The sequence below is a fragment of the Delphinapterus leucas genome, unplaced genomic scaffold (assembly GCF_059928025.1).
Source record: "Delphinapterus leucas isolate spDelLeu-1000000601 "Yukka" unplaced genomic scaffold, BTC_Dleu_Yukka2 spDelLeu_asBTCV2_sq25, whole genome shotgun sequence".
Classification (NCBI taxonomy): Eukaryota; Metazoa; Chordata; class Mammalia; order Artiodactyla; family Monodontidae; genus Delphinapterus; species Delphinapterus leucas.
Window position 1 is genome coordinate 7,976,451 of NW_028322234.1, and position 25,150 is coordinate 8,001,600.

General features: G+C 58.2%; 2 protein-coding genes across 2 annotated transcripts; one reads left to right on the plus strand and one right to left on the minus strand.

The window, feature by feature from the left end:
- Positions 1 to 135: 135 nt before the first annotated feature.
- On the minus strand, positions 136 to 17,549 carry COPE (coat protein complex I subunit epsilon). Its single transcript, XM_022558313.3, has 10 exons — positions 17,373 to 17,549; positions 11,389 to 11,451; positions 9,375 to 9,475; positions 6,126 to 6,278; positions 4,860 to 4,913; positions 4,265 to 4,346; positions 2,959 to 3,114; positions 1,615 to 1,683; positions 481 to 555; positions 136 to 334 (listed from the first exon to the last, which is right to left on the minus strand). Exons 1-10 carry the CDS (start codon positions 17,496 to 17,498, stop codon positions 287 to 289), a joined length of 927 nt encoding a protein of 308 aa, XP_022414021.1. The 5' UTR covers positions 17,499 to 17,549; the 3' UTR covers positions 136 to 286.
- Positions 17,550 to 17,784: 235 nt separating this feature from the next.
- DDX49 (DEAD-box helicase 49) lies at positions 17,785 to 24,859 on the plus strand. Its single transcript, XM_022558308.3, has 13 exons — positions 17,785 to 17,951; positions 18,824 to 18,947; positions 19,566 to 19,651; positions 19,740 to 19,861; positions 20,202 to 20,389; positions 20,533 to 20,673; positions 21,414 to 21,489; positions 21,794 to 21,870; positions 22,047 to 22,144; positions 23,230 to 23,304; positions 23,953 to 24,041; positions 24,137 to 24,208; positions 24,300 to 24,859. The coding sequence occupies exons 1-13, from the start codon at positions 17,837 to 17,839 to the stop codon at positions 24,486 to 24,488; spliced, it is 1,452 nt and encodes a 483-aa protein (XP_022414016.1). The 5' UTR covers positions 17,785 to 17,836; the 3' UTR covers positions 24,489 to 24,859.
- Positions 24,860 to 25,150: the final 291 nt, after the last annotated feature.

Below are 25,150 nucleotides of genomic sequence, written 5' to 3' on the forward strand. Positions count from 1 at the left end.
GCTCACAGGCCCTGGTCACCAGGGCCCCCTCCCAGCAACAGCCCTGGGTGATGGTGCCCAGGCCCCTCCCATCTGAGCCCTGGTTCCCACATGCTCCCCTCAAAATGGCTAGAGCAAACATGGATCCGTTGGGGATACCTGGAGTGAAGACATTTATTGACAAAAGCAGGGGCTGGGCTGGGCTTCCAGCCTCTGCTTCTGGCCAAATGGCAAGTGCCCGGTGGAGAGGGCAGCACAGCCCTGGCCTTGTATCCCCACAGCTCCGGAAACGCGTCTGGGGCCGGTCTCAGGCGCTGGGGGCGTAGTGCAGCGCCAACCGGTCAAAGTCGTTTTCCTTCAACGTGAATAGGGGGCGGGGAAGGGGGATGGGGGTGGGCAGAGAAAGGGGAGAACTTGTGAGCCAGGCCCCAAGTTCTGCGCTTTGCCTGGCAGAGCCTGGGGGGTCTAGGGCTCAGAGACGGGCCGCCTGCACAAGCTCACCTTGGCCTGGTACTCCTTGATGAAGGGGTGGGACCTGTGGGCGTCCTTCAGCTGGGACAGGTAGCGGTTTGTCACCTGTGGGGGAGGCAAGGTTAGCTAAATATGGGGACTCCATGGTGGCTCTGACCTGCAGGGTAGGGAGTGGGGTGAAACAAGGGCCACCTGGCCAGACCCAGGCAAGAGCCCTGGTTTCCCCACATTTTCTCCATCACAACCTGCCGCCCCGGAACCATGCTGAATTAGAGAGGACCCTGGCGGGTGGGGAGCACCACCTGGCACAGAGCCTGCACTTGGTACATGGGTGAAGCATGCACCAGGTTCAGGGATGTGGGCTGGGCAGGGACCCAGGCCCTGGGAGAGGCAGGAGGCCAGGAGTGGAAGGCAGGTCAGGGAGCACGGGGCTGGGAAAGGAGATGGATTTGTTCTGGGCACGTCGTATGGAGACACCTCAGAGGTGGGCCCTCGCTCCCAGCCTTGCCCTACCCTGACCATGTGGGGCTAGGGGCGTCTGTCTGGCTCTGTTTCTCCAAAACTGATAGTCTGGGGATGTCTCTGCGGTGAGTGGGAGAGCGGTCCTACCTGTCCTGCACCACCCCAGCCCTGAGGCTGTCTGGGGGGCTCTTCTTCGAGAAACTGGTGACAGACCATCATGAAGCCCTGAGGCAGGCCCCTGGCCGGCTGGGCAAGGCACCTAAATGGGGCAGTGCCCCAGCATCCTCCTCCCCACCCTCAGACAAGGTAGGCTCAGCAGGATTGCTCCCCTGAGCCCTGTTTCTCTGTCCTGGTGTCCGCCCCCAATCCTGAGGTGGCACAGGCCGAGTCCTAGCCTGGGAGCCCTGAGCCTCAGCCCACTTGTCTGTAGGGCCCACAGAGCAGCTGACCTGCAGCCCCGACCAGGGTGGGGACCCTGGGAGAGTACTTGCAATGCCAGCTTCCCGGGGCCGATCTCAGCTGCACCCACTCGTGGGGAACAGGTTTTTGCCCCAAGGCCAGGCCAATCTTGAAGGTCAGACCCTGAGGCCCCAAGCTCCCTCTAGAGCCGGGGCCACACCAGAGACCCCTGCCCACCCCAGGCTGGCACCGTGAGGGCCGGAAAACACTCCTGCACCTGGCTGAGGGTGGGGAGGGTCCTACCTCGGGAGGCTTGCCCAGGTGCTGGGACAGGACGATGAGGTTGATCAGGGTCTCAGGGTGGCCGCTGTCCTGGCAACACAAGGGAACACCAGACAGGCAGGGTCAGCTCCTCCAGGCCCCCATCTCAAGCAGGGCTGGGATTGCAAGACCCAGCACGCCCCCACCACTGGCCGCTCCGCAAGACAGTGACCTCAGGGCCCTCCCTTCTGCCTCCCCACACCGGCTGCTTTCCCAGCGAGCATGTTGCTTCATGTGCAGACCAGTCTGACACAGAGCCCCCTTGCTTGTCACAATTTGGGAGGGGCGTTTTTATCACAAATCTCAAAGTAATGGAGTCCAGACCAAGGCGGCCTCAACCTATCACAGCCCAGCTAGCTGCTCCTCCTGCTGCAATGATGAGGCCTGAGACCATGGGACAGACCCCTCCCGCCCTGCCTGCTCCCCAGGGGCATTGGCAGGAAGCTGCGGGAAATTACCAGAAACTCCAAGGGGGTGACCTCACCCCACCCGCCCATATTGGGCTCTGAGGCACAGGGAACTCTGGGAATCAGCTCGGCCGCTGCCTTGGCCAGGAACCCCAGCCAGAGCCCCTGGCTGGGGCGAGGCAGGGACATGCCGCTCAGGATGCAGGGCGCCACAGGTTCGAGGGGCTGCAGGGACCCAGGCCTCCTGCACAGATTTGGCTCCACCCCATGCTGCCCTTCTTTGCAGAGACCCGCATTCTCCCCACCAGCACGGGGTGCTCTGGTAGGCGAGGCAGCTCCACACGGGCAGCCTGACGACGCCAGCCAGCAGGAGCACCCGACTGACTCCCCTCAGCCTGGCCCCACTCGGCCAACAACCTGACGATAGCTCGGCCCCTCGCAGAGACGAGCATGGAGAAAGCTTCCCACTGGTGTCAGTGTCTCATTATATCAAACAACGTTTCGGATGGCAGCCGTGAGAAGACAACTGAGGCAGCCCTGAGGGCAGCGCTCCAGGCCCTCTGCTCGACAAGGATGGGCAGAGATGACACATCCTGTCGGCAGCCTGCTCTCCCCTCGGCAGCAAACGGGAGCTGTCTCTCCCAAGCACAGACCCAGGTGAGGGATCACCGCGAAAGGCCCCTGGCCAGGCAGCCAAGGTGTCAGTGAAGAGGAGACAGAGCGTGGGTCTGCTCAGCTCAGGCCGACGGGGGCCCAGGCTGACGGGATCCTCGCATTTCCAAGAGAAGTTAGAATCAGGATTGTCGCTTGCAATCCTGAGTTTTAACTGATATGGCATTAAAATCCCCACATGGCCACAAGGCAGGCCATGGGGTCTGTGGCACACCTGTTTCTGGGCTGGGGCTGCGCCTGCCCATACCTTGTCCAGCGCCTCCTGCAGCACGCCCTCCGCGGCCTCCCACCGGCCCTGGGCCATGTGGCAGGCTGCCTGCCCACTGAGCAGCAGCAGGGTGGACGAGCACTTGTCAGCCATCTCCTGGAAGATGTAGTAGGCATCCTGCAGCTTCTCACCACCCTGCGGGGACAGTTGACATCACCGCTTTGTCACCCTGCTGCCCGGCCCTACCCTGCCTGCTCCCTCCCGGAGGGATCCCAGCACTTTGTGGAGACAATCCCAGTGCAGCCGGCCCACGGCGGGCAGTCTTGGACACCACCCCCTTCCCCGAAGAGACCCTTGTGCAGCTAGTGCTGTGAAGGGGCCGAAGCGGTACGCAGACCCCCTCAAACCCGGCTCCCCAAGCCCTACGTTTATAGACTCGAAAGCCTCGGCTTCAAGAGGGAGAATCAGTGCATGGGCAGCTCGGTCAAGGTCTGAGCTGGGACCACTGGGACACATGGCCAATCGGGGTGGCCTCTGCTCCAGCAGCCGTGACCCTGACCGCCCGAATTCTGAATAAGAAGGTTCTGTCCGCCTGGTAAAGACACAGCGCCACACCTGCAAGGGAACCTGAGACCAAGATGTGCTTGTGAAAGACTGCTAGGCTATGGGAGAGAGCTGTTCGGGTTTGTCGCAATAAACTGAATGGATACTGTGGGGTGAGGCCTCAGCCCTGCAAAAGGATGTGCAGATGCACACAGACGATGAGCACAATTTAAAAGACCTGTACAAAGGAGTGACTCAGAGAAAGGAAGCCAAATGTCCAAATCCAGAAATGGGGCTGCTGCCAGGAGAGGGGTGCCTAGGCACGTGGGGGTGGGGGGCTGGGCTCCAGGGGGGAAAGTGTGAGGGGGATACGGGCACCAACCCTGTGCTGGGAGCCCAGAGAGCAAGCTGAGTAGCAGCCAAGAGCAGGGCCAGACCCCAGAGGAGGGTGCGCTGCCAGCTGGCTGGCTCCGTGCACCCGGGCTGGGGGGCGGGAGGGGGTACGTGCAGGCAGAGGTACGCCAAGTCCAGTTCCATAAACCCCCAGTTTGTTCACTCTGGCTCTGGCCAAGCCTCTCGGCTGCAAGGAGCCAGAAGGGGTCAAGCCCGAGAGAAGGGGAAAACGTGCTGGGGTTCCTCCAGGGGACTAGCCCCCAAGAAAGCAGGAGGTCCAGTGCGTCTGTGGAACCCCACCTGCACCCTCCCCACAGGAGCAGCCAGCGCTGCGCACAGGGGGTCGCCGCCACCTCCTGGCTCCCGGTTACTCCTGTCTCTCATGCCCGCACACAAGCCGGGTACTCACCACAGCCAGGCTGACCCAGGCGGTGGCCAGCTGGGTGAGGGTGGCGTCCTCGTCCTGGTCCTGCATTTTCTTCAGCTCCTTCCTGGGGGCAGAGGAGAGAGGCGGGAGGTGCCCGGTAGCTGAGTGGCCAGTCACTGTGCCCCACCCCAGCCCGAGTTCCTTGCTCACGAGGCCCCAGGACCTCAGGCCCCGGCCTGGCCACCCCCCATCCACGGCTGCACACGCCTCTGCGTGCTTGCAAAGCCCACCCCAACCCTGCAAGATGGGCCCCACTGCCTGCCTCACAGAAGGAAACTGAGGCACAGACAGTGACGCCCCTTGTCCCAGGCAACACCCTGCAGAGACGAGCAGGTAAACAATAGTGCAGTCACCCCAATGGACTAGAATGAAATAAATGGAGAAACACTCGTGTCACTGATAATCAGAGCCAGGAGGAGGGCTCTGGGTGGTCCCCATGCCGCATGCACCCTTGAAGACAGCGGCCTGGCTGCTGGAGAACACAGGGTCCCAACATGGCCTGGCCGTTGCTAAGATACCCCACCCACCCCCCGATGCACAGGCCACAGCCCAGCAGCCCCAGTGGGGAGGGGCTTACCGGGCGAGGTCCAGGCGGTCTAGCTTCAGCAGGATCTGCACCATCATGGCCATGCTGTGGGAAGGGCGGGCAGTCAGTGAACTCCCACCCCACTTTATCCTCCACCAGGAGCTCACTCTGTGTAAGCACCACCTTCCAGAAACCTCCCCTTGAGTGCTCAGGCCACCAGCCCCGCCTTACAGAGGGGAACACTGAGGCTGACTGTCAGCCCAGCTGGGCCAAACTCAGACCTGGGCGCTGCTCGCTGGGCTCAGCACCCCATCACTTCCCAGGCCCTGCACTCCCACCTGTCTCTGCTGAGTGTGCTCGGGCCGGGAGCTCCCATGGGGTCCCCAGGCCTGTGGCCCACTCCCTGCCTGCCCCGTGGCTGGCCATCCCATCTGTACCCCCCTCTCCTTTCCAGAGTCCCAGATGAAGTGCTGCAGGGGAACACCTGCTCCGTGCTTTCAGCGCCCACACCCACAGCCCCTCGCCTCGAGCCCAGACAGCTGTGACCACCGATCACTGATGTGGCCACTTGTTCCCGAGTTTTCCCGCCAGAACGTGACCCAGCACCCAGACCAGCCCGAGGAGAAGCATGAGAAACATTCGTGGGGTGCACTGCCTCACCAGCCGTGTAACATGCTTATTGCAAACCCTTCTCTGGATCAGGTGGGACATAAACGGATATGAAGGAACACGTGGTGACCAACTAACCAAGGGAAGGCAGAAACCAGAGCGCTCATGGGGGAGAATGGCTGCACCCTGCAGGGCTGGAGCCCTGGCTGCAGGGAGCCGGACACAGCACAGCCCAGAGCCACCTCCTGGGGTGGGGGTGGAGCCGACAGCAGGCTGCAGGGCGCTCCAGTGCCCAGGCCCGGAGTGCCCTGAGGGCCGGTCTCAGAGGACGGTCCGTGGGGCCCAGGGAGGACATGGAAATCCAGGGCCCAGGGCAGAGAAACACAAGGCTTCATGGGAGAAGGGAGGGTGCAGAAATCTCAGGCAGAGACAAAGGTGCTTTCTGCTCTGCTCCTGGGAACAGAGGGTTTTCAGCCCCGGGTGATGTGTCCTCAGAGCAATGGCCCAGCCATGCGGAAAAGTGTGTCTCCTGGACGGAGAACAAGAGCTGCAGCCTAAATGGGAGGCCCATGCCCCATCCCAGCCCCTCTCTTTCAGAGCAGCCCCCCTTGCCGTTCCTATGACGATGGCTGATGAGGCCCTGAGCTGCCTGGACACCAGAGGAGCCACTCACGCTGGCCGTTCCCCCAGTGCAGGACAGCCACTCACCACTCCAGGCTATCCCCTTGATGCAGGGTGCGCAGGGCTGCATCCGGGTCCTGGTTGTGGAAGTAGATGGAGGCAGCCATGAGCAGGAAGGTGGTGTTGGTCACGTCCACGGTCCGGCTCATCTCCCGGTCCAGCTCGGCCACGATCCCATCCCTGCGAGATGCAGCTGCTCAGAGCCCGAGGCAGGGGCAGGAGGCGGCCTCTCCCCCGTGGGAACCGACAGGCCCTGAGAGGGCGAGTCAGGCCCCCCGGGGCACAAAGCAGCGGAGAGCAGGATAGGCCCAGCTGTCTCTGCCAAGCCCCACTAGGTGCCAGTCTCGCCACCTCCCCACCAGGCACTCCTCACCCCTCACATAAACACGGAAACCAAGGCCAGGAGAAGTGGGGTTGGGTGATCCAGGCCCTATGGGGAGCGTGGGGCAGGAAGGGCCATGCCTGGCTCTGCCCACGAAGCAGCATAAATGACCATCCAGGTCTCGAGCTCCACTGGCCCTCAGTGCTCGGAGGCTGAGGTGTCCACGCTGCCCCACATGCACAGGGACAGGCTAGCTCAATGGGGACACCTCCACAGGGACACGAGGCCACACAAGCGAACCTCACACTGGCGACGTCACCAGCTTCCCGAGGAGGCCGGTGGTCTCAGCAGAGGGTCCTGATCTGCCTCGGTCAGCGCCGGGCCTGGGTCCTGAGGGCGGCTGTGCAGGACGACACCCCACTGGCAGGGTGGCTGCCCCCGGTTCCCGAGCTTGGTGTGCAGGCTGCTCCCGGCAAGTGGACGTCGTGCGCGACTGCGGGCTGGGAGCCGGCAGCAGGCTGGAGTTCAGGCTTGCCCGAGGACCAGCCGGAAGCCCTCACCCGCCACAGGACACCAGAGCCTCGGTCTGCTTAACTGAAACGAGGAGCTGCAACTCCTTGTTTCAAAGGGCTGCTGAGCGGTTAATGAGAGAAGGGAGGCAAGGGCCCGGCCCTGTGTCACTGCTGGACAAATGCTGTGGCTTGGGACACACAGTCTCAACAAGTGCATACGTTTCATGCGGGTTGCTGGGGGCTGGTGGCCAAGTGCCTGTGTACCTGAGAGCCCCTGGAGGGCAGGGATGTGCCTATTACTCCCTCTGCGCCCACCAGAGAGTGCCTGACGGACAAATGACTTCAAATCTGAGTCTCTTCCCCGCTCTGCACAGAAGGACTGGCTGTGCACAGGGATCACACAGGGTTGGCGTGAGGAGCCCCAAGGCCACGTCCCAAAGCTTCCTGCCTGGTTCCTGGCACACAGGCTGTGAACACGGTGCCTGCTCTTGTCCTTGTAATGTCAGTGCTGTACGTTGTTACTGGAACACGTTGTGGTTACCCTTACGGGCTCCAGCACTTTCTCCACCACCTGCTCGCTGGGCAGTTTGTATGGGGTGGTGGTTTGTACTGCCAGGATGGATGCACCAAGAGCCGCTCTGCTTTCCCAAGCACCTGCTCCACGCCGTGGGCATCCTGCAGGTTCTTTTCTGTAGTGCTCACAGCAGCCCTGGGGCTCCTTCCCCTTCCGAAAGGAGAATGGGGTTTGTCACCCTAGCTAGAGACGTGCACAGAGAGGGTGAAGGGATGGCCTCAGGAGGCTGCCTGTCTTAGTGTCCTGGAGTTGCTGTCACAGAGCCCACGAACCAGGGAGGGGATCAAAACAACAGGGGTTTATTCTCTCCCAGTTCTGGAGGCCAGCAGTCTAAAATCAAAGTGCTAGCGGGATTGGTTCCTTCCTCCAAGGGAAGATCTGTCCTGGTCCTTTCTCCTGGAGCTGCGGCAGTCCTTGGCTTGTGTCTCTTTCACCCCAATCTCTGCCTCCATCTTCATGCGGCCTCCGCATCTGTGTCTGCTCTTCCATCTCTTATGAAGATACCAGTCACCGGATTTAGGGCCCACCTTATATCCAAGATGATCTCAAGATCCTTAACCACTTACATCTGCAAAGACCCCCATTTCCAATGAGGTCAGGTTCACAGGTTCTGGGGGTCAGGACATGGACATGTCTTTTGGGAGTCCCCATTCAGCTGCCACTGCTTAAGCCTCTCTGAGTAAATCCATCAAGTGTCTGTGGACGAAGGAGCCTGATCACAGAAGGTGGAGCACAGGGCGCTGCCCTCCACGAGGAAGGAGCAGAGGTGGGGGTCACAGCAGACAGTCGTACCCACACTTGGGACTCACAGATGGCTGCAGCAGCCTCCGAGGAAAGCGTACTGTCAACAAGGTCATGACCACATCCTGGTCTATTAAGTTCCACAGGGCAGAGATCGCGGGGAGGGCCCCTCTGTGAGGCGTCACAGTGCTGTGAGGGGCGGCCTGGGTGGTGGAAGGGCCCTGGGGCTGGGACAGGTAGGCGGGAATCGGCTCACAGAAGAGAGTGGCTCCCTGTCGTGGGCTGTGCTGCCCCAGCCTTCCATCCCAGCCGCCCTCTGGGGAGTGTTTTACCTCCGAAATCCCAGGGGGCCTCACGACCAGCCCATTCCGAGGGGCGGGGGAAACCGAGGTGCAGAGGGGCCATGGGGCCTGCTGCGTCAGGCTGGTGCTCCACGCACAGGTGAGGCAGGGCCACACGGCCCCCACCTGCAGAGGCTGAGTTCACGTGCACCTGGGCGAGCATCCCAGCCAGCAAGGAACAGCCCACGCACCTGCCTGTGCAGGAACCACCTGAGGCCAGCAGGGCTGGACTGTGAGCTGTCTCAGACCCCAACGGAGCAGCAGGTAACAGGCGGGCCTGGTCCTGGGATGCTCAGCACTTCCAGGTCCCCATAGCCCGGACCACCCCACCTCTCCTGGCCATCGCCTGAGGGAGTTTGATGACTGCTGGTCTGTGGCACAGGTGGACACACTCAGCTCAGGGTGAAGACTTGCTGTCCCCTCCCACCCTCCATCTGGGCAGAGATGAACGATGCGTGGTGTGGCTGCCATTCCCTCCCCTGCACAGTGGGTGAGCAGCAATGGCTGGAAGACTGGCTGCAGGGTCCCCACCCTTATGTACCAGGGGAGGTCCTCCTGGCAAGAATGAGGCCCTCACAGTCCCTAGGTATCTGTACACAAGTCCTCATCTCTGATCCCCAGCCCCCCGCCCCCTTTGAAGCAGGGTCCATCACAGCCTCCCACTGAGCAAGTGAGGGAAACTGAAGCTCAGAGAGGTGAGAGGGCAGAGGAGGGATGCCAACTAGACATCCTCTGCCCACCCAACCTATCCACCGTGCCCCAGGCCTGCCCCCCACCCAACCTCACCGCCGGCTGTCGCTAGCCAGGTACTCAGCAAACATGCGCACGGCCTGGAGCTCTGGGGCTGAGGAGGGCTTGATCTCATCCAGGACCACGCCGTACTTCCTCTGTGGGCAAGACAAGCAGGCTGTCAGCTCCGCCTGAACTCCCCGTGGGGTTTATATGTTCTCAGACCCCAGGAACATACAAGGGCTTCTTGGCTCTAGCACTGCCCTGGTGGAGCCCCAATACCAGGGGCCGGTGCCCACCACTCCCAGAGACCCCCTCAGCCCATGGGTGCCATCCCCGCTGGAGTGCGCTGTGGAAGCCAGCACAGCATCACTTGTTAGCTGTCGTGCCACGCTGCCCACTGCTCTAGCTGGAGACCCTGGCAGCTCACTGTTCAGCCCCTGGTGGTGAAGTGACGGGGTGAGGGCCCCGCCAGCTCCGGGGGTGGTGAGGTGCAGTGGTGTCACCAGGGGCAGGGGGTCTGGGCACTGGCTTCTATCGAGCAGAACATGCACCCCACCGACAGACACCCAGCAGGGAGGTCATTGCAGGGAGGGGAACTGGAATCAGGGACCCATTTTTCAGTATCTTTCTTTCTAGGTAGTTTCAGTATTTTCGTTGCCACCGACACGTATTCATCTTTTAAAGATATATATACACACACGAATATATGAACACATCCAAGGAGATTCTGGGGCGCACCGGGGCACCCTACTCTGCTGGGGACCACACACACTGTCTGGGCCCCAGCTTCACCCTGGAGGTTGGTGGGGGGAGGGTGGTGAGGGGGGCTTGGTCCACAAGGTGGAAGTTCCATCAGGCTCCAGAACGCTCCATAGAGGGAAAGATGCAAACAGACCTGGGAAGCCACCCGAGGCCTGATGTGAGGTGGGGGCATCTGTGGAGCCATGTACCCACAACAGAACAGTCTATGGCTGTGGCTGTGGGACGAGGTTGGCGGGAGGCTGGTGGGTCTGGGGTGGGAACAGGGCGGGGCACAATTCAATCCTGTCTGCAGAGTCCAGATTGTTTTTAGAACAGAAGAATGCAGTCTTACTGCATTATCAGGGTAATGCTGCTTTTTAAAAACCCTAGTGTCTGTGGAAGCGACCTAAATGTCCATCAACAAAGGAATGGATAAAGAAGACGTGGTACATATATACAATAGAATATTACTCAGCCATAAAAAAGAACAAAATAACGTCATTTGCAGCAACGTGAATGGACCTAGAGATTCTCAGACTGAGTGAAGTAAGTCAGAAAAAGAAAAATATCATAAGATATCGCTTATATGTGGAATCTAAAAAAAGACTACAAATGAACTTACCTACAAAACTGAAGTAGAATTACAGAGGTAGAAAATAAACTTATGGTTACTAGGGTGGGGTAAGGGGTCTGGGGGGAGGGATAAACTGGAAGATTGGGATTGACACATACATGCTACTGTATACAAAACAGATAACTAATAAGGACCCACTGTACAACACAGGGAACTCTACTCAGTACTCTGTAATGGCCTATATGGGAAAAGAATCCAAAAAAAAAAAGTGGATATATGTATTTGTATAACATATTCACTTTGCTGTACACCTGAAACTAACACAACATTATAAATCAATTATACCCCAAATAAAAGAAAGAAAAAAATCTAGTGTCTAAACTGTAGGCTTTGGCTAATAACAGTATCAATATCACTGCATTGATTGTAACAAAAGCACCCTGCCAACCCGAAATGTTAATAAGAGAAAATGCCTGTGGGGGGGGGGCATTTGGAATTCTCTTTGCCATCTGCTCAGTTATTCTGTAAACCCAGAACTGTACTGAACAAGTGAAATCTATCGATTAAGTATAAAAAGAAAAGCAAGAAATCCCAACATTGGCCCTCTGGCCTGGTGCTCCAGGGCCTCAGGGACACTGCCACCTTCTTGTGGTGGCCACACCAGCTGCTCGTGGTCCCTGCCCCTGCCGACACTCTGTTCCTTACTCTCCTTCCCCAGGGTGTTGGCAGTCATGGTCAAGGGCCCACACTCACCTGTGCCAGGTACGCTCTGTACAGGAAGACATCCCTTTCCACATCTCTCTCCAGGCTTGACGGCTGTGGAAAAGCAGGTCAGAACTCTTGGGGGCTACGTGCCCAACAGGCCCTCTGAGCCCACAAGTGGGCAGCTTTCCCAGTGGAGTCTGGGTCCTAGTCCCGGCCCTGGCTCTCAGGTGCCTATGACCTTAGGCAGCAGGAGAGCAGCCTCCACTGAGGGCACGCGGTGTGCCGGGCACCTCATTCTGTGCCACCCTGACATCTCCCTGGGAAAGGAGGTTCGACCGTCACCCCCATCCATTCAGGTGAGGGATGGGGGCACCAAAAGTGCTGAAACTGCTCCAGCCACACAGCAGGGGCCAGGGCAGAGCCCACGCTTCTGACCACTGGACACGTGGCTGCTTGTGTCAAGGAGGAAGGATCCCAGGGTGCAGTGGATCAAAACAGAAGCTGCTCAACAGTATGGGTGGTCCGAGGACAGCAAGGGGTGGGGGTGGGGGTAGGTATGGGAACACCCCGATGCCCAAGTCTGTACAAGCCGAGCAAACAGGCCCGGGAGGATTCCTATCCGGACATGAATGGTGGATACTGGAGAAGGGATAGGACCCAGCGGGAGACGTGCGAAAGGGACTTACTTTCTGTAATGAATACTTCCATGCCTCTTGTTCCTGTCCTGCTTTTGTTTCAAAACGTTCTTTAAACGTGACAAACAGGAGAGATGAAGGTCTGCCTCACTCGGAGGACCTTTCTGGGAGAGCTCAGCTTGGCTGCCCCAGCATAGCGATGTCTGGGTCTAGCCAGGCTGGGTGAGACCTTGGGGACTGCCCTATACTCGGGGACGAGGCCCACGGGCCACACTCCCTCAGCCCAGCCACCACACAGAACCCAGAAGCAGGTGTAAGGTGACCTCCTACAGGGTTCACTGTGGGACTGCGAGGGAGGCCCCCACGAGGCTACGGGCAAGCGAGGGACCCTTCCTGGGAAGAGCAGCTTTGGACCACGCCCCAGGGTGCTGGCTGACTTCCTGTGGGCCCTGTGGCACCTGGGGTGGCACAGAGCAACTCAGCCCAGAGGGCACGCGGGTGCTGGGACAGGCCACCTGGGGGCTGGGAGAGGAAAGTGACATGGGGGAAGGGGGCCCGGCCACCTTGGAGTCACTACTCCAACAACCTCTAAACCACAGGGCCTGAGGAAAAGCACAGAGAGAATGAACAGCCTGTCCAGCTGCCAGAGCACAGGGACAAATGTTCTGGAGCCCCGCCGGTGGGAGCACGCCAGGACTGCTCTCCCCCGAGGCTGAGAACCAGACTCCTAGTCCCCAGGCCTTCTTCCCAGCCTGAGGGGGCGAGGGCGCTGAATGTGTCCTCCTCCCAGGCCAAGGGAGACTGCGAACAAGAAGCCTGGCTCCTGGCCCCAGCCAGACTTAGGCCAACTTTGCCTGGGGGTCCCAGCAGCTTGTTCTGGCCTTGGTGGCCAGGCTGGGGATCCGGCCATGATTTGGAACACGGTGTCCTCTATATGAGTGACTCTGAAATGACCCTCAGAGGTGGTCACTGGTGAGGACAACCCACCTGGGGTCCCCATACCACCCTCAGTAAAAAAAGAGACAAATGTTGGCTGTTGCTATCTTTGAAGCAGGGACACAGTGGGATGCCTTGTGGGGGACCAGGGTCCCAGAGGCAACTCTGAGCCTCAGCTGCCCCCTCTGTAAAACAGGCACCACCACTGACCCTGCAGGACTGCCAAGGGGGGTCACCGAGACCCCACACACAGACGCTCAGGACCCTCTCAATCAGCCAAAGAGAGAAGAGCTTCTGGGAGGTGTAAGAACAAGGACAGATGTACAGACCAGGGAACACCAGGGACTGTGATGCATGCCACCAGGTGAGTGGTCTGGTCCCCAGTCCTGACAGCTCATCAGAATCACCTGGGAGCTCAGAAACCAGAAAAGCCAGGAGGCTTATGCCCACCAACGACGTCCAACCCCGAGGTGGCCTCAAACTGCCTTCAAACAGCTCAGAGGTGCAGCCAGACCTGAGAGCAAGGGGTACTGTAAAGGTAGGTCGGTGATGGGGTTTGGCAAGGGGGATCACGTTCCCTCCCCTTACTGGCCATCAGTGTCCCCTGACCACACTCGACGGTCAGCTCCTGGAGGCTTTCTTAGTTGCTTCATCCCTAACACCTGTGCAGTGCCTGCCATCTTGTGGGCGCTTGCGAAATGTCTGACAGGTAGGGAAACAAACATCATCATGGTGCCAGCACTGAGACACACCAGGTGTTCTACCTGGCGCCACCTCTGGTGGTGCCTGAGGTTGCTGGGGCTGCTATAACTAACCACCAGCTGGGCTGGGGGGGGGGTGCTTAAAGAAACAGAAACTTATTCTCTCATGGTTCTGGAGGCCAGAAGTCCGAGATCAGGCAGAGCTGTGCGCCTTCCATAGGCTCTCTGGGAGGATCCTTCTTTGCCTCATCCGGCTTCTGGTGGCTCCAGGTAGTCCCTGGCTTGTGGCTGCCTCACCCCCACCTCTGCCTCCATCTTTTTTGTCTGCCTCAAGCCTCTCTCTTAGAAGGACACCAGTCATTGGATTTAGGGTCTATCCCAGCTGATCTTGTCTAGAGATCCTTCACTGAATTACAGCTGCAAAGACTCTTTTCCAAATAAGTCACATTCACAGGTCCCGGGTGAACATATCTTCTCAGGGACACCATTCAACCCAGTACAGGCTGCCTAAGAAGGTTTAGGTGGCCTGTGGACCAGAATTAAATCACATCAAATGGCTCAGCAGGGACAGGACTCCCACTCTTCTGGATGCGCCAGGTAGAATCTCTTGGTTTGGTGCCGGTGCATCTTTACCACGTTGCTAAAGAGGGTGTAGCTCCCCCAGCTCAGAGGTTTGGCCGCAGTGTGCCTCCAGCAAGAGTGACTGCTGAGGGCTTCCCTGGTGGCGCAGTGGTCAAGAACCTGCCTGCCAATGCAGGGGACATGGGTTCGAGCCCTGGTCCGGGAAGATCCCACGTGCTGTGGAGCAACTAAGCCCGTGCGCCACAACTACTGAGCCTGCACTCTAGAGCCCGTGAGCCACAACTACTGAGCCTGCACTCTAGAGCCCGCATGCCACAACTACTGAAGCCCATGCACTTAGAGCCCGTGCTCCTCAACAAGAGAAGCCACCACAATGAGAAGCCCACGCACCACAACGAAGAGTAGCCCCCGCTCACCGCAACTAGAGAAAGCCTGTGTGCAGCAATGAAGACCCAACGCAGCCAAAGATAAATTAAAAAAAAAAAAAAAAAAAAAACTGTTGGGACTTCCCTGGGGATTAAAAATCCGCCTGCCAACGCAGGGGACATGGGGTTCACTCCCTGGTCCGGGAAGATCCCACATGCCGCAGAGCAACTAAGTCCGCGAGCCACAACTACTGAAGCCTGCGCGCCTAGAGCCCGTGCTCTGCAACAAGAGAAGCCACCGCGATGAGAAGCCTGCGCACCGCAACGAAGACCCAACACAGCCAATAAATAAGTAAATAAATAAATAAGAGTGCTGATCTGGTTTCCTTTGTTTTCCATCACTCTCTACATACAGCAGGTCACGCTGATTCCTTCAGCAGCGAGGTAAAGTTTGCATATTATGACACAATAAGACGGAAAGAACACATTGCTGTAATGTAAGCAGAACAGACACACAACAGAAGACAGACGGCGGATCATGAGTATAACGCTGAACCTCACAGGGACCCTACTGAGATGAATGTCATCGTTCCCATTTGACAGGAGGGGAAAGTGAGGCTCAGAGAGGTGCAGTGACTCAGCCCTGGCTGCAGAGAGAACACAGAAGAGACAGAATCTGAGCCCAGGTCTGTCTCAATCTTCTCATGGTCTACACTACCCCAGCAAGGAGGCATGTAACAACCATGGCGCCAAACGGACAAGGTCCCCCAGAGATGTCCATACCAGTCCCTGGGGCCTGTGAACAGCTTACGTTACATCACGAAAGGGACTTCACAGGTGTGATTAAGATTATGGACCCTAAAAATGGAGACACTATGCTGGGTTATCTGGGAGGATCCAGTCTAATCACGGAAACCCTTAAAAGCAGAGGACTTTTAGACAAAAGAAATGAAGAAGGGGAAATTCGAGAGACTCCAAGTGAGAACCCTGTGGCTGGTTCTGAGATGGAAGGGTGATATGCGGGGTTGAGGACTGGAGAGAAGCATCCAGAAGCCTCCAGGAGCTAAGGGTGGTCCCTGGCCAAGAGGTAGCAACTTGAACAAGTTAGGAAGGTGCTTCTTCCCCAGAACCTCCAAAAAAGGACACAGCTGGGCCAACACCTTGATTTTAGCCTGGTGAGAGCGGTGTTGGACTTCTGACTTACAGAAGCTGCGAGATAATAAACGTGTGCTGCCTGACTTAAGCTGTCGTTTGGTAATTTGTCACAGTGGCAATGGAACACTAATACAGTCATGCAAATGTTATTTCAACGATTCCTAATCTCTTACTGAAGTCTGTTTGAGGTTTTACCCCCCATTATGCAGATGACACTCAGGGACATGGGGTTCACTGCCAAAGGCCAGAAGGGAAAGCAAGCCTTCTCTACTTCAGAATCCAAATTCCTCCCGACCCTCTGGCTGCCGCTGGGAAGATGTCTGCAACTCCCTTGTGTGGCGCTCCGATGGCCTCCCACGATGGCCTCCCACACCTTCGGAATAAAATCCAAACCCCTGCTGTGGCCCTTCAGGCCCTGCCCCTCACTCTGCCCACCTCCTTCTTCATCTCCTCCACTGTGCTCACCTCACTCCTGCCACACCACCCTCATATGCCTTGACTACATGGAGTTCACTGTTGCCTCAGCACCTTTGCAGCAACTTATGGGGTTAGAGCCTTCTCAAGGTTTGGTCACAGGTTAAAATGGCAGTCAGAGAGCCCTGATCTGACCACTCCCATGTGAAGCAGCCCCCACCCCCATTTCTGATCAGCACTGTTTTATCTCCCCTCTCCCCTAGAGAACTCAAACTGAAAACTATGTATTCTCTCGCTTCGTTACTTGTTTACTCTCTTCAGGACACTACACCATGAGGGCAGGCAAAGACCCTGTCAATGTTCACTGCTCTTCAAAATTCTCCAATGGCTCACTCTCAAAGTGACAGTACCATCCATGTGCCTCCCCAAATGGTGCTGCTCGTGGGCCCTGCTGCTCCCTCTCCTGTCACCCACTCACCGCCTGGTTGCCCGGGCCCTGCCTTGAAGGCCCTCAAACAGCCAGGCTCACTCCCACCACTCTCCGTCGCACCACCTCCTGACATCTTGTTTATTTACTTGTTTGCTGTCTGTCTCCCTTGGGAGCTGAGCCTTCCAAGAGAGCTGGGAGCTTTGTCTATTTTGTCACTGCTTTGAGCCCAGCACTAATATCCTGCCTGGCCCATACAGATGCTCAATGAGGAATGGGTGAATGAATGAATGCGCAAGTCTGGGGAGAAATAACCTGGTTAGCGGGGCAGGGTAACGAGCGAGAAGCCATTTCTCTCTTGAGCCTCCCTTTTCTCACCTGTAAAATGAGGATAAACAACAGTCCCTACTTCATGGGTATTGAGGACATGGCGGCACAGTGTGGGTGCTCAACAGATGGAAACTATCATTGTTGTTGCTGTCTTTATGATTACTACTGTAGCGTAGTATCATTACCATTGTTATTATTACTATAGCGGTATGAACCCCTCTCTTACTCAAATGCCTCCCAAGGCTCAGTCTGAGAGAGCGCTCAGAGTGAGAAGTATCGTTAAAGTGTTACTGCTTTGAGTTTGGTCATAGGACAAGGATAATTCTTCACCGCGCTCTGAAGAGATGTGGCGGCGTGGTGGGGTCGCGGGGATGAAACGGCGCGAGGTGAAGAGGGAGGGTTTTTAAAACCAGAGCGCGACCCGCAGCCACCAGGAAGCGTCTTCCGCCTCCGCCCCCAAGGTCCCCCAGCCCCGCAGCCGCCGCACCTTCACCCGCTGCGCCTCGTTGATGCACTGCTGGTAGCTGCCAATGTAGAAGGCATTCTTCACGTCGAACAGCTCGTCCACCTCCCCGGAGCCTCCAGAGGCTGAGCAAGGAGCCGGAGGCGCCATGTTGCTGGCCGCTCACCCGCTACTCCCACTGAGAGACACGCCGGCCGGAAGGAGGGAGTCACCGCGGGGCACGCCGGGAAATGTAGTTTACTCGTTCATCCCTAGAGATGAGCCAATGGGAGACTCAAACGGGAGTCAAAGGGGCGGGAGACGCAAGTGCGTCTCGCAGGCATCTGTAATTCGATTCGATCCTGAGAGCCAACGGGATTCGGGGAAGAGTGGCAGAGGGTGGGACCAGGCAGGAGGCAGATCCAATAAACTGGAACGCTTTCCTGACGTCATCAACACGCACCGGAAGTACGGCTCACGCTGGTGCTTACACTGGGCTGGCGGCGAGGATGGCTGGCTTTGCGGAGCTTGGGCTGTCATCCTGGCTCGTGGAACAATGTCGGCAGCTGGGTTTGAAGCAGCCCACGCCCGTGCAGCTCGGCTGCATTCCCGCCATCCTGGAAGGTGAGTATGGCTAGGCCTCTTCTCCAGGAGGCGTCCCCGCTCCTGTCACCTCACTTTGCCTTCTCGCAGCTTTTGCCCACGCCGGCCCCGTGAGGCGAAGGGCAGTCTTGGCCCTTACGGGCGATCCTGGGTTCCGGAGGCAGACTAGGCAGCGTCGGCGTTTAGGGTGTGCGGCTGACTCGCTGTGTGTCCGCACCCAAGTGATGTAATCTCTGAAACTTTTATAGCCTCAGAGCACTGGGAGGGTTTGATGAAAAACTAATAGTCTTGGGAAAATTCGGTAGAGCTTGGATTACTGTCTCCATTTTACAAATGGAAACTGAGGTGGTCAAAATTACTGGTAAATCCACGGCTCTGGTCCCTAGACTGCTCTTCTCCCCACTCCTCTGGTCCAACCCAGTTTTGCCATTAAAGGGACGCCTTCAGGAAGCCTAGGATGTGACAAATTGAGGCATTAAATAAACAAGGATGAAGAAGTCAGTAGGGAGCGTAGGATGCAGATTGGGGGGAGCACATTCTGGGTTTCCCAAGCCCTGATACCCCGGAAGGAGTCAAAACGAGGTCGTGGTTAGTAGCAGGTATCTCAGGTCAGATGGATGTGGGTTCCAGTCCAGCCTGATACTCACTGTCTGTGTATCCTGGGAAAATCTTTGAGACTTTGTTTCCCCTTATGTTAAATGGGGATTATAATGGCTTCGCCCTTCTAAAATGTGTCAGTTGCTCTAAATGGAAAGTTGTCAGAATGCCTGGAACGGGAAGGGCACAGGCCAGTACTGAGCATACAGTAATTGCTCACTAAATGTTAGCTGCTGTAAACTGTGCCCGATACAACACCTGTCTACACCTGTGATACTGCTTTGCCCTCTGCCCAGGTCGGGACTGCCTGGGCTGTGCCAAGACAGGCAGTGGCAAGACAGCAGCGTTTGTCCTGCCCATCTTGCAGAAGCTGTCTGAGGATCCCTATGGCATCTTCTGCCTCGTCCTGACACCCACCAGGTGAGCGCCCCAAAGGCCTTGTGGGTGAGTTAACCAGCTGTGTTCTCTTGGGCAAGCGCCTTTACCTCTCTGAGCGCACTTTCCATGTGTGCAAGATGGGGACAGAAATTATGCCCACCTCTTAGAGGTGCTGAAGAATTAACAAGACAGTGTGTGAAAAGTTCTGAGCACAGGGCTTGACTCAGGGGCAAGCAGGAAGGCCGGGAAGTAGGGACACAGGCAGAGAAAAGGCCTGGGCGGAGCTGGGGCTGGGGGCAGAGAGGAGAGGACTTGGACACTGACCAGCCCTGGGGGAGGGGGGACTGACACTTGGGTCTCAGGCTTTGATGACTGTGGTGTTGAAGCCATTGCTGAGGACGTGGGAAGAAGAAAGGCCAGTGTGGGTAGGACTGGCAGGGAACAAGCCATGGGCTGTTTGGGGATCCAGCCTAGTGAGAGGGTAGGGGCCACAAGGGGCCTCCAACACTCAGTATCAGAACCTTTGTCCAAAGGGGACTGGGAGCCTCGGAGGGTGTGTGAACAGGAGAGGTCCAGGCAGGAGGCCGTAGGGTGGAGATGGGAATGAGAGGCAAGCACAAAACCGCTATCTGACCCAGGCTGGCCCCTTCATGCCCACAGGGAGCTGGCCTACCAGATCGCAGAGCAGTTCCGGGTCCTGGGGAAGCCTCTGGGCTTGAAAGACTGCATCGTTGTCGGCGGCATGGGTATGGGGGGCCTAGGGAGGCTCTGGGCATGGACCCTCTGCAGCCTCAGACCATCCACCCAGCCCCGTCTCTCGCCCTCCACCCACAGACATGGTGGCCCAGGCCTTGGAGCTCTCCCGGAAACCACATGTGGTCATCGCCACACCAGGGCGCCTGGCTGACCACCTCCGCAGCTCCAATACCTTCAGCATAAAGAAGATTCGCTTCCTGGTAAGTCAGCCTGGGGCCCTGATACATCCATGTGGGAAATGTGTGTCCCACAGGCCATCCAGTACCACGTTGGGAGTGGTGTAAGAACAGCTCAGGAACCAACAAAAGGGGGCCTGTATTAGTAAAGATAGTTGGGGGCTGGGCCTCTCTGAGGAGGTGACATTGGAGCTGAGATGGGTGAGGGAGAAGGCCTCCAAGACCTAGAGGGAGAGTGCTCTAGGGCCCACATCTTAGACCAGGAAGGAGGCACATGGGGAAGGTGGGTCGAGCCCAGGCATGTAGTCAGGACTCGGACAGCACCCTCACCCCAGATCCCTACCTCCTGCTGCCGGCGCTACAGGTGATGGATGAGGCGGACCGGCTGTTGGAGCAGGGCTGCACTGACTTCACCGTGGACTTGGAGGCCATCCTGGCGGCTGTGCCGGCCCGCAGGCAGACGCTGCTCTTCAGTGCCACGCTGACCGACACGCTGAGGGAGCTGCAGGGCCTGGCCACCAACCAGCCCTTCTTCTGGGAGGCTCAGGCCCCGTGAGTCCATAGCCACGCTCCTGGGGGAGCAGGTCAGGCGGGAGTCCAAGTGGGGGTCACACGCAACAGAGGTTACTACCCATGGGCAGGGTGGGCTATTGGCCTCATTCAACAGGAGGGGAAACAGGCCCGCCTGTCCCCAGTGTGCGTACAGTAGAACAGCTGGACCAGCGCTACCTGCTAGTGCCTGAGAAGGTCAAGGATGCCTACCTGGTCCACCTGATCCAGAACTTCCAGGACGAGCACGAGGACTGGTCCATCATCATCTTCACCAACACATGCAAGTGAGTGTGGGCAGGCCTGCCTCTCCCGTCCCCGGGCGCCCTCCCATAGCCCCTCACGGAGGCCTGAGAGGTGGCCCAAGGCTGGAGGTATGAGGCATACACGTGGTCTCGGCGCTCCGGGGCCTCTGCTCAGACCAGCAGTTTCGGAGGATGCACTCAAGGGGGCTCAGAGAGGTCAAGCAGTTTGCCAAGGTCACCCCTCCTGAAGGCAGAGCCAGGATTTGGGGTTCCTCAGACCTGCCTTTAACCGGAAGGGCTGAGGGCCTCAGGCTCTCTCCAGGAGACCCCTGCAGCAGCTGAGAAGGCCCTGGAGCAGCCTATTCGCTGTGGTCTCAGGATATCAATGAGGCCCAGCACATCAGCACCAACACCTGGGGCTGTCCTCTCCGCAGACCCAGGGATTTCAGAATCCTTTGAGGTGTTTAGGGAGAGCGTCAAGGAGCTGTAGAGTAGCCTAGCCTGAGCCAGCGTAGAAGGGCAGTCCACAGCACGTGGAGGAGACCTCCTGACTGCTGCCCCCCAAGAATTTCTTGGCCACCAGAAGAGAAAAGTCTGGGTGTAGGGCCCACTCTTGTTGGCCTTGGCCAGGGGAGGGGTCAGTGGGCAGGACACTGCACCCCGGCTTCTCCTTCCCCGGCTGTGCAGGGACACCTACTTGGGGACTCGGGGGGTGGGAGGGCCAGGAGCGCCTTTCCAGGACCCTAGCGCTAGATGGGCTGACAGCACATCCTTCCTGCCAGGACCTGTCAGATTCTGTGCATGATGCTGCGCAAATTCAACTTCCCCACCGTGGCTCTGCATTCCATGATGAAACAGGTGAGGCATTGGGCGGCCCCACAGATCCCCTCACCCGCCAGCCTTGCCCTGGGGACTTCTGCCAGCCTCAGGGCTTTTGCCCAGGCCCTTTTCTCTGCCTGGAACACTCTTCCTGCCACCTGTCTGCCCCAGTCTGGCCTCCTCAAGGTCATCTCCCTCACTGGACTGTGAGCCACTTGAGGGCGGAGACTGTCCTGGCCTCTGCCCTGTCCCCAGGCCTCACACAGTAAGCGCTCAAACGTTTGTTGAGATGCTACCTCACACCCCGCCCTCCACCCCCAATTCTCTCCCCAATCCGGCACAGAAAGAACGCTTTGCCGCCCTGTCCAAGTTCAAGTCCAGCATCTACCGGATCCTGATCGCGACAGATGTGGCCTCCCGGTGAGCAGCTCCAGGGTACTCCCTTCCCCATGACGCCCCCCACAAAAGGGCCAGAGGGAGGGACTGGCTTCAGGCATGGGTCAGGCAGCCTCAGCTTCACTGCTGAACGACCTTGGGTGAGTCCCAACCTCAGTTTCCCCACATGGACAGAGGTGCTGACCGACCTCTCTCTCCAGGGGCCTGGACATTCCCACGGTACAGGTGGTCATCAACCACAACACCCCCGGGCTCCCAAAGATCTACATCCACCGAGTCGGCCGGACAGCCCGTGCAGGTGAGCATACAGGGCGGGGCAGCCTTTGGCACCCGCCCCTCCTGCCTGCCCACACCACGAGGAGCCAGAGTCAAAAGCTGGTGGGACACAGGAGGGCTACAGGCCACAGGTGAAAGACACTAGAGGATGCACTTGCAAGTTGGGGGAATCGGCCTTTCAAAACCGTAGGTGGGGATGCTCTGTCTTCTCACCCCCAGCAGCACTAACAGTGACACGTGCTGTCCCCTGGGGACACGGCACACACTGGCCCCATCCCCACCACTCCCTGTTGCCTCACCCCAGGCCCCTTTACCCGTCAGGGCTGCCAATCCATGCCCAGCAGCAAATAGGTGTACGAGTCCTGGTGGGTATGACGCTGCCCTGTGGGATTTGGCGTCCAAGTTCAACCGCTCGCTGTGACTCTGGCTAGGAGCCAAGGAGGCATCCTTGTGTCTGCTCCCCAGCCCCACCCAGGAAGGGCACGGAGTCCAGGAGATTTTCTCACACCTGGAGTGGGCAGAGATACGGTTTCTGGGGCCAGACTGGGCCTGGCCCTTCTCTCCTGCCCTGTGGCCTCAGGAAGGTCACATCAGCTCTCTGGGCCCCCACTGCCTAATCCAACAATGGGTAATAAGAAGGTGACACCTGTTCGGGGCTGCTCCGAGGGCCATGGGCCTGGCCAGCTGCCAGTGCTGTTCCAGCACTAGTCACTGTCACAGGAACGGGGAATGGAGAAAGTGGTGTGCAGAGATCTGAGCTGAAGCCTGTCTGGGCTTATTGCTGACAGAACTTGGCCTGGGCTCCCTGGCGGCCACACCGAAATGGGAAATCAGCCACATCACCTGTATAAGGCCAAGCTGGCAGGAGAGCTGCCTCTCCCTGGAGTCCTGCAGCTCCCTTGGGACAGAACTGCCTACTACGCAGAGGTCAGGCAGGGGGTTGAGCCCTGACGCCCTGAGCGTCGTTCATTTCCACTCACTCACCCACCGAGCTCCTGTACTGTTCCCCTTGATTGAGAGGAGCCCTGAGCCGCCTGCTGGTCAGGACCTGCTTCTGTTGGCCCTCTGTCTTGGCCTCCAGCACACAGCCTGGGTGTGTCCCCACAGGGCGTCAGGGACAGGCCATCACGCTGGTGACGCAGTATGACATCCACCTGGTACACGCCATCGAGGAGCAGATCAGTGAGTGGAGGGGCAGAGGAGGAGAGGGGAGGGGAGGCGGGTGCTTCTGGGTGAGTTGCCACTCAACCCTATCAGATACCCGCTAGCCTGCTCACATGAGCAGGCTTAAACTGCGCTTTCCTTCTTATGCAACCCTCAAAGAAGTTTCTTTTGCCCAGTTGTTGAAACAAGCTCTGCAATGGCCTTCAGCAGCTGAAAGCCACATCTGGTGGGAAGGGACTCTGGTGGTTTCTCAGACCAGAGTGTGTGGGTGGTCCCTGTGGATGAGTCAGAAGCCCCAGGGCTTGGACCTGGGCATGTTTGAAAAACCCCCTTGGGTGGCTTAATGTGTAGCCAAGACCGAGAACCTCTGGGGCACCTCCAGTCACTGCACAGACTGTCCTAAGATTCAGAAATGTCTTGACTTTAAAGGACACAGTCTCCAGGAAAAAAAAAAAATCCATAGTCAAATTCATAGTATTGCTAACAACAAAAAAAAGAGCAGTCTATACCTTCCTTGGCTCTGAAGTCTTAGATCTTGCCCACCTGATCCTTATCTGCTACGGCCCTGGATGGCCTTGCATGCCCTGCCACACGGGGAACTCACTACACGGTTGAAATCCCTCTCCATGTCGTGCCTGCCCCCCTGTGACCCTGCTGTCCCCACAGAGAAGAAGCTGGAGGAGTTCTCGGTGGAGGAACCTGAGGTGCTACAGATCCTCACACAGGTCAACGTGGTGCGGAGGGAGTGTGAGATTGTGAGTGTCGGGGAAGGGGCTGGTCCTCGGGGCCCAGGGTGCTTCCTGCAAGATGGTGACCCCCAAGACGGCCTCTCCCTCCCCCCGCCCTGCAGAAACTGGAGGCAGCCAACTTTGATGAAAAGAAAGAGATTAATAAGCGGAAGCAGATGATCCTGGAGGGGAAGGTGAGGGCTGAGCCGGTGGTGGAGTGGGCGTGGGGCACGAGCTTCCCCGCGGGTGATCAGCTTAGCCACCTTCCGGTCCTCCCCATGCCAGGATCCCGACCTGGAGGCCAAGCGCAAGGCCGAGCTGGCCAAAATCAAGCAGAAGAACCGGCGCTTCAAGGAGAAAGTGGAGCAGGCACTGCAGCGGCAGAAGGCCAGCGGGGCTGGCCGCAGGGGGTGTCCATCCAGGGCCCAGCCTGAGGCCTGCTTGTCCCCAGCACCCGCTCAGGGCCCGGCCTGAGTTCCACACGGCCCCCGTCTGCCCGGCCCCCGTCTGCCCAGCCCGGGACGCCTTCATCCAGCTGAAGGTTGGAGGGTCCTCCCCCTCAGGATAATCTCTCCTCCTAGTCTGCCCAGTCCCCCTCAGTGGAGCCCACGGACACCCACGTGCAGTGCGCAGCCCTCCACCCCACCCTGCAGCCCCTGGTGGCCCCTCCTCAGAACCTTGGCCAAGAGGCAGGCTGCAGAGGAGGAAAGAAAGCTATGAGGTTGGGCCCAAGTCCACGTACAGTGACCCCAGCCCAGGGTCACCCTGGGGGTGCCGTGGGGCCCCAGAGCGAAGGCGTGTCACTTGCAGGAGATGCTCAATAAATGAGTCTTTTGACTTCCCCAGTCTGACTCTCGGGGAGCAGGGGCAGAGGGAGGAGGGTATGACTGCCTATATTTCTCAAGTCTCCCAGAACACCACTTACCACCCCCCCCACCCCCCAGGTCTCCTTTCCTGTGGGGCCAGGCCCAAAGCTTTGAACTGCAGTGCTGACCATTCCAGCCGAGTGACCTTGGGTTGGTGAAGCCCCTTATATGGGCCTTGGTTTCTTCATCTGGAAAATGGGCATAGCAGCTGCTCTTCTCTGCAAATGCAGATGTTTTGGTGAGATCCCTCCCATGCCCAGTGAATACAGC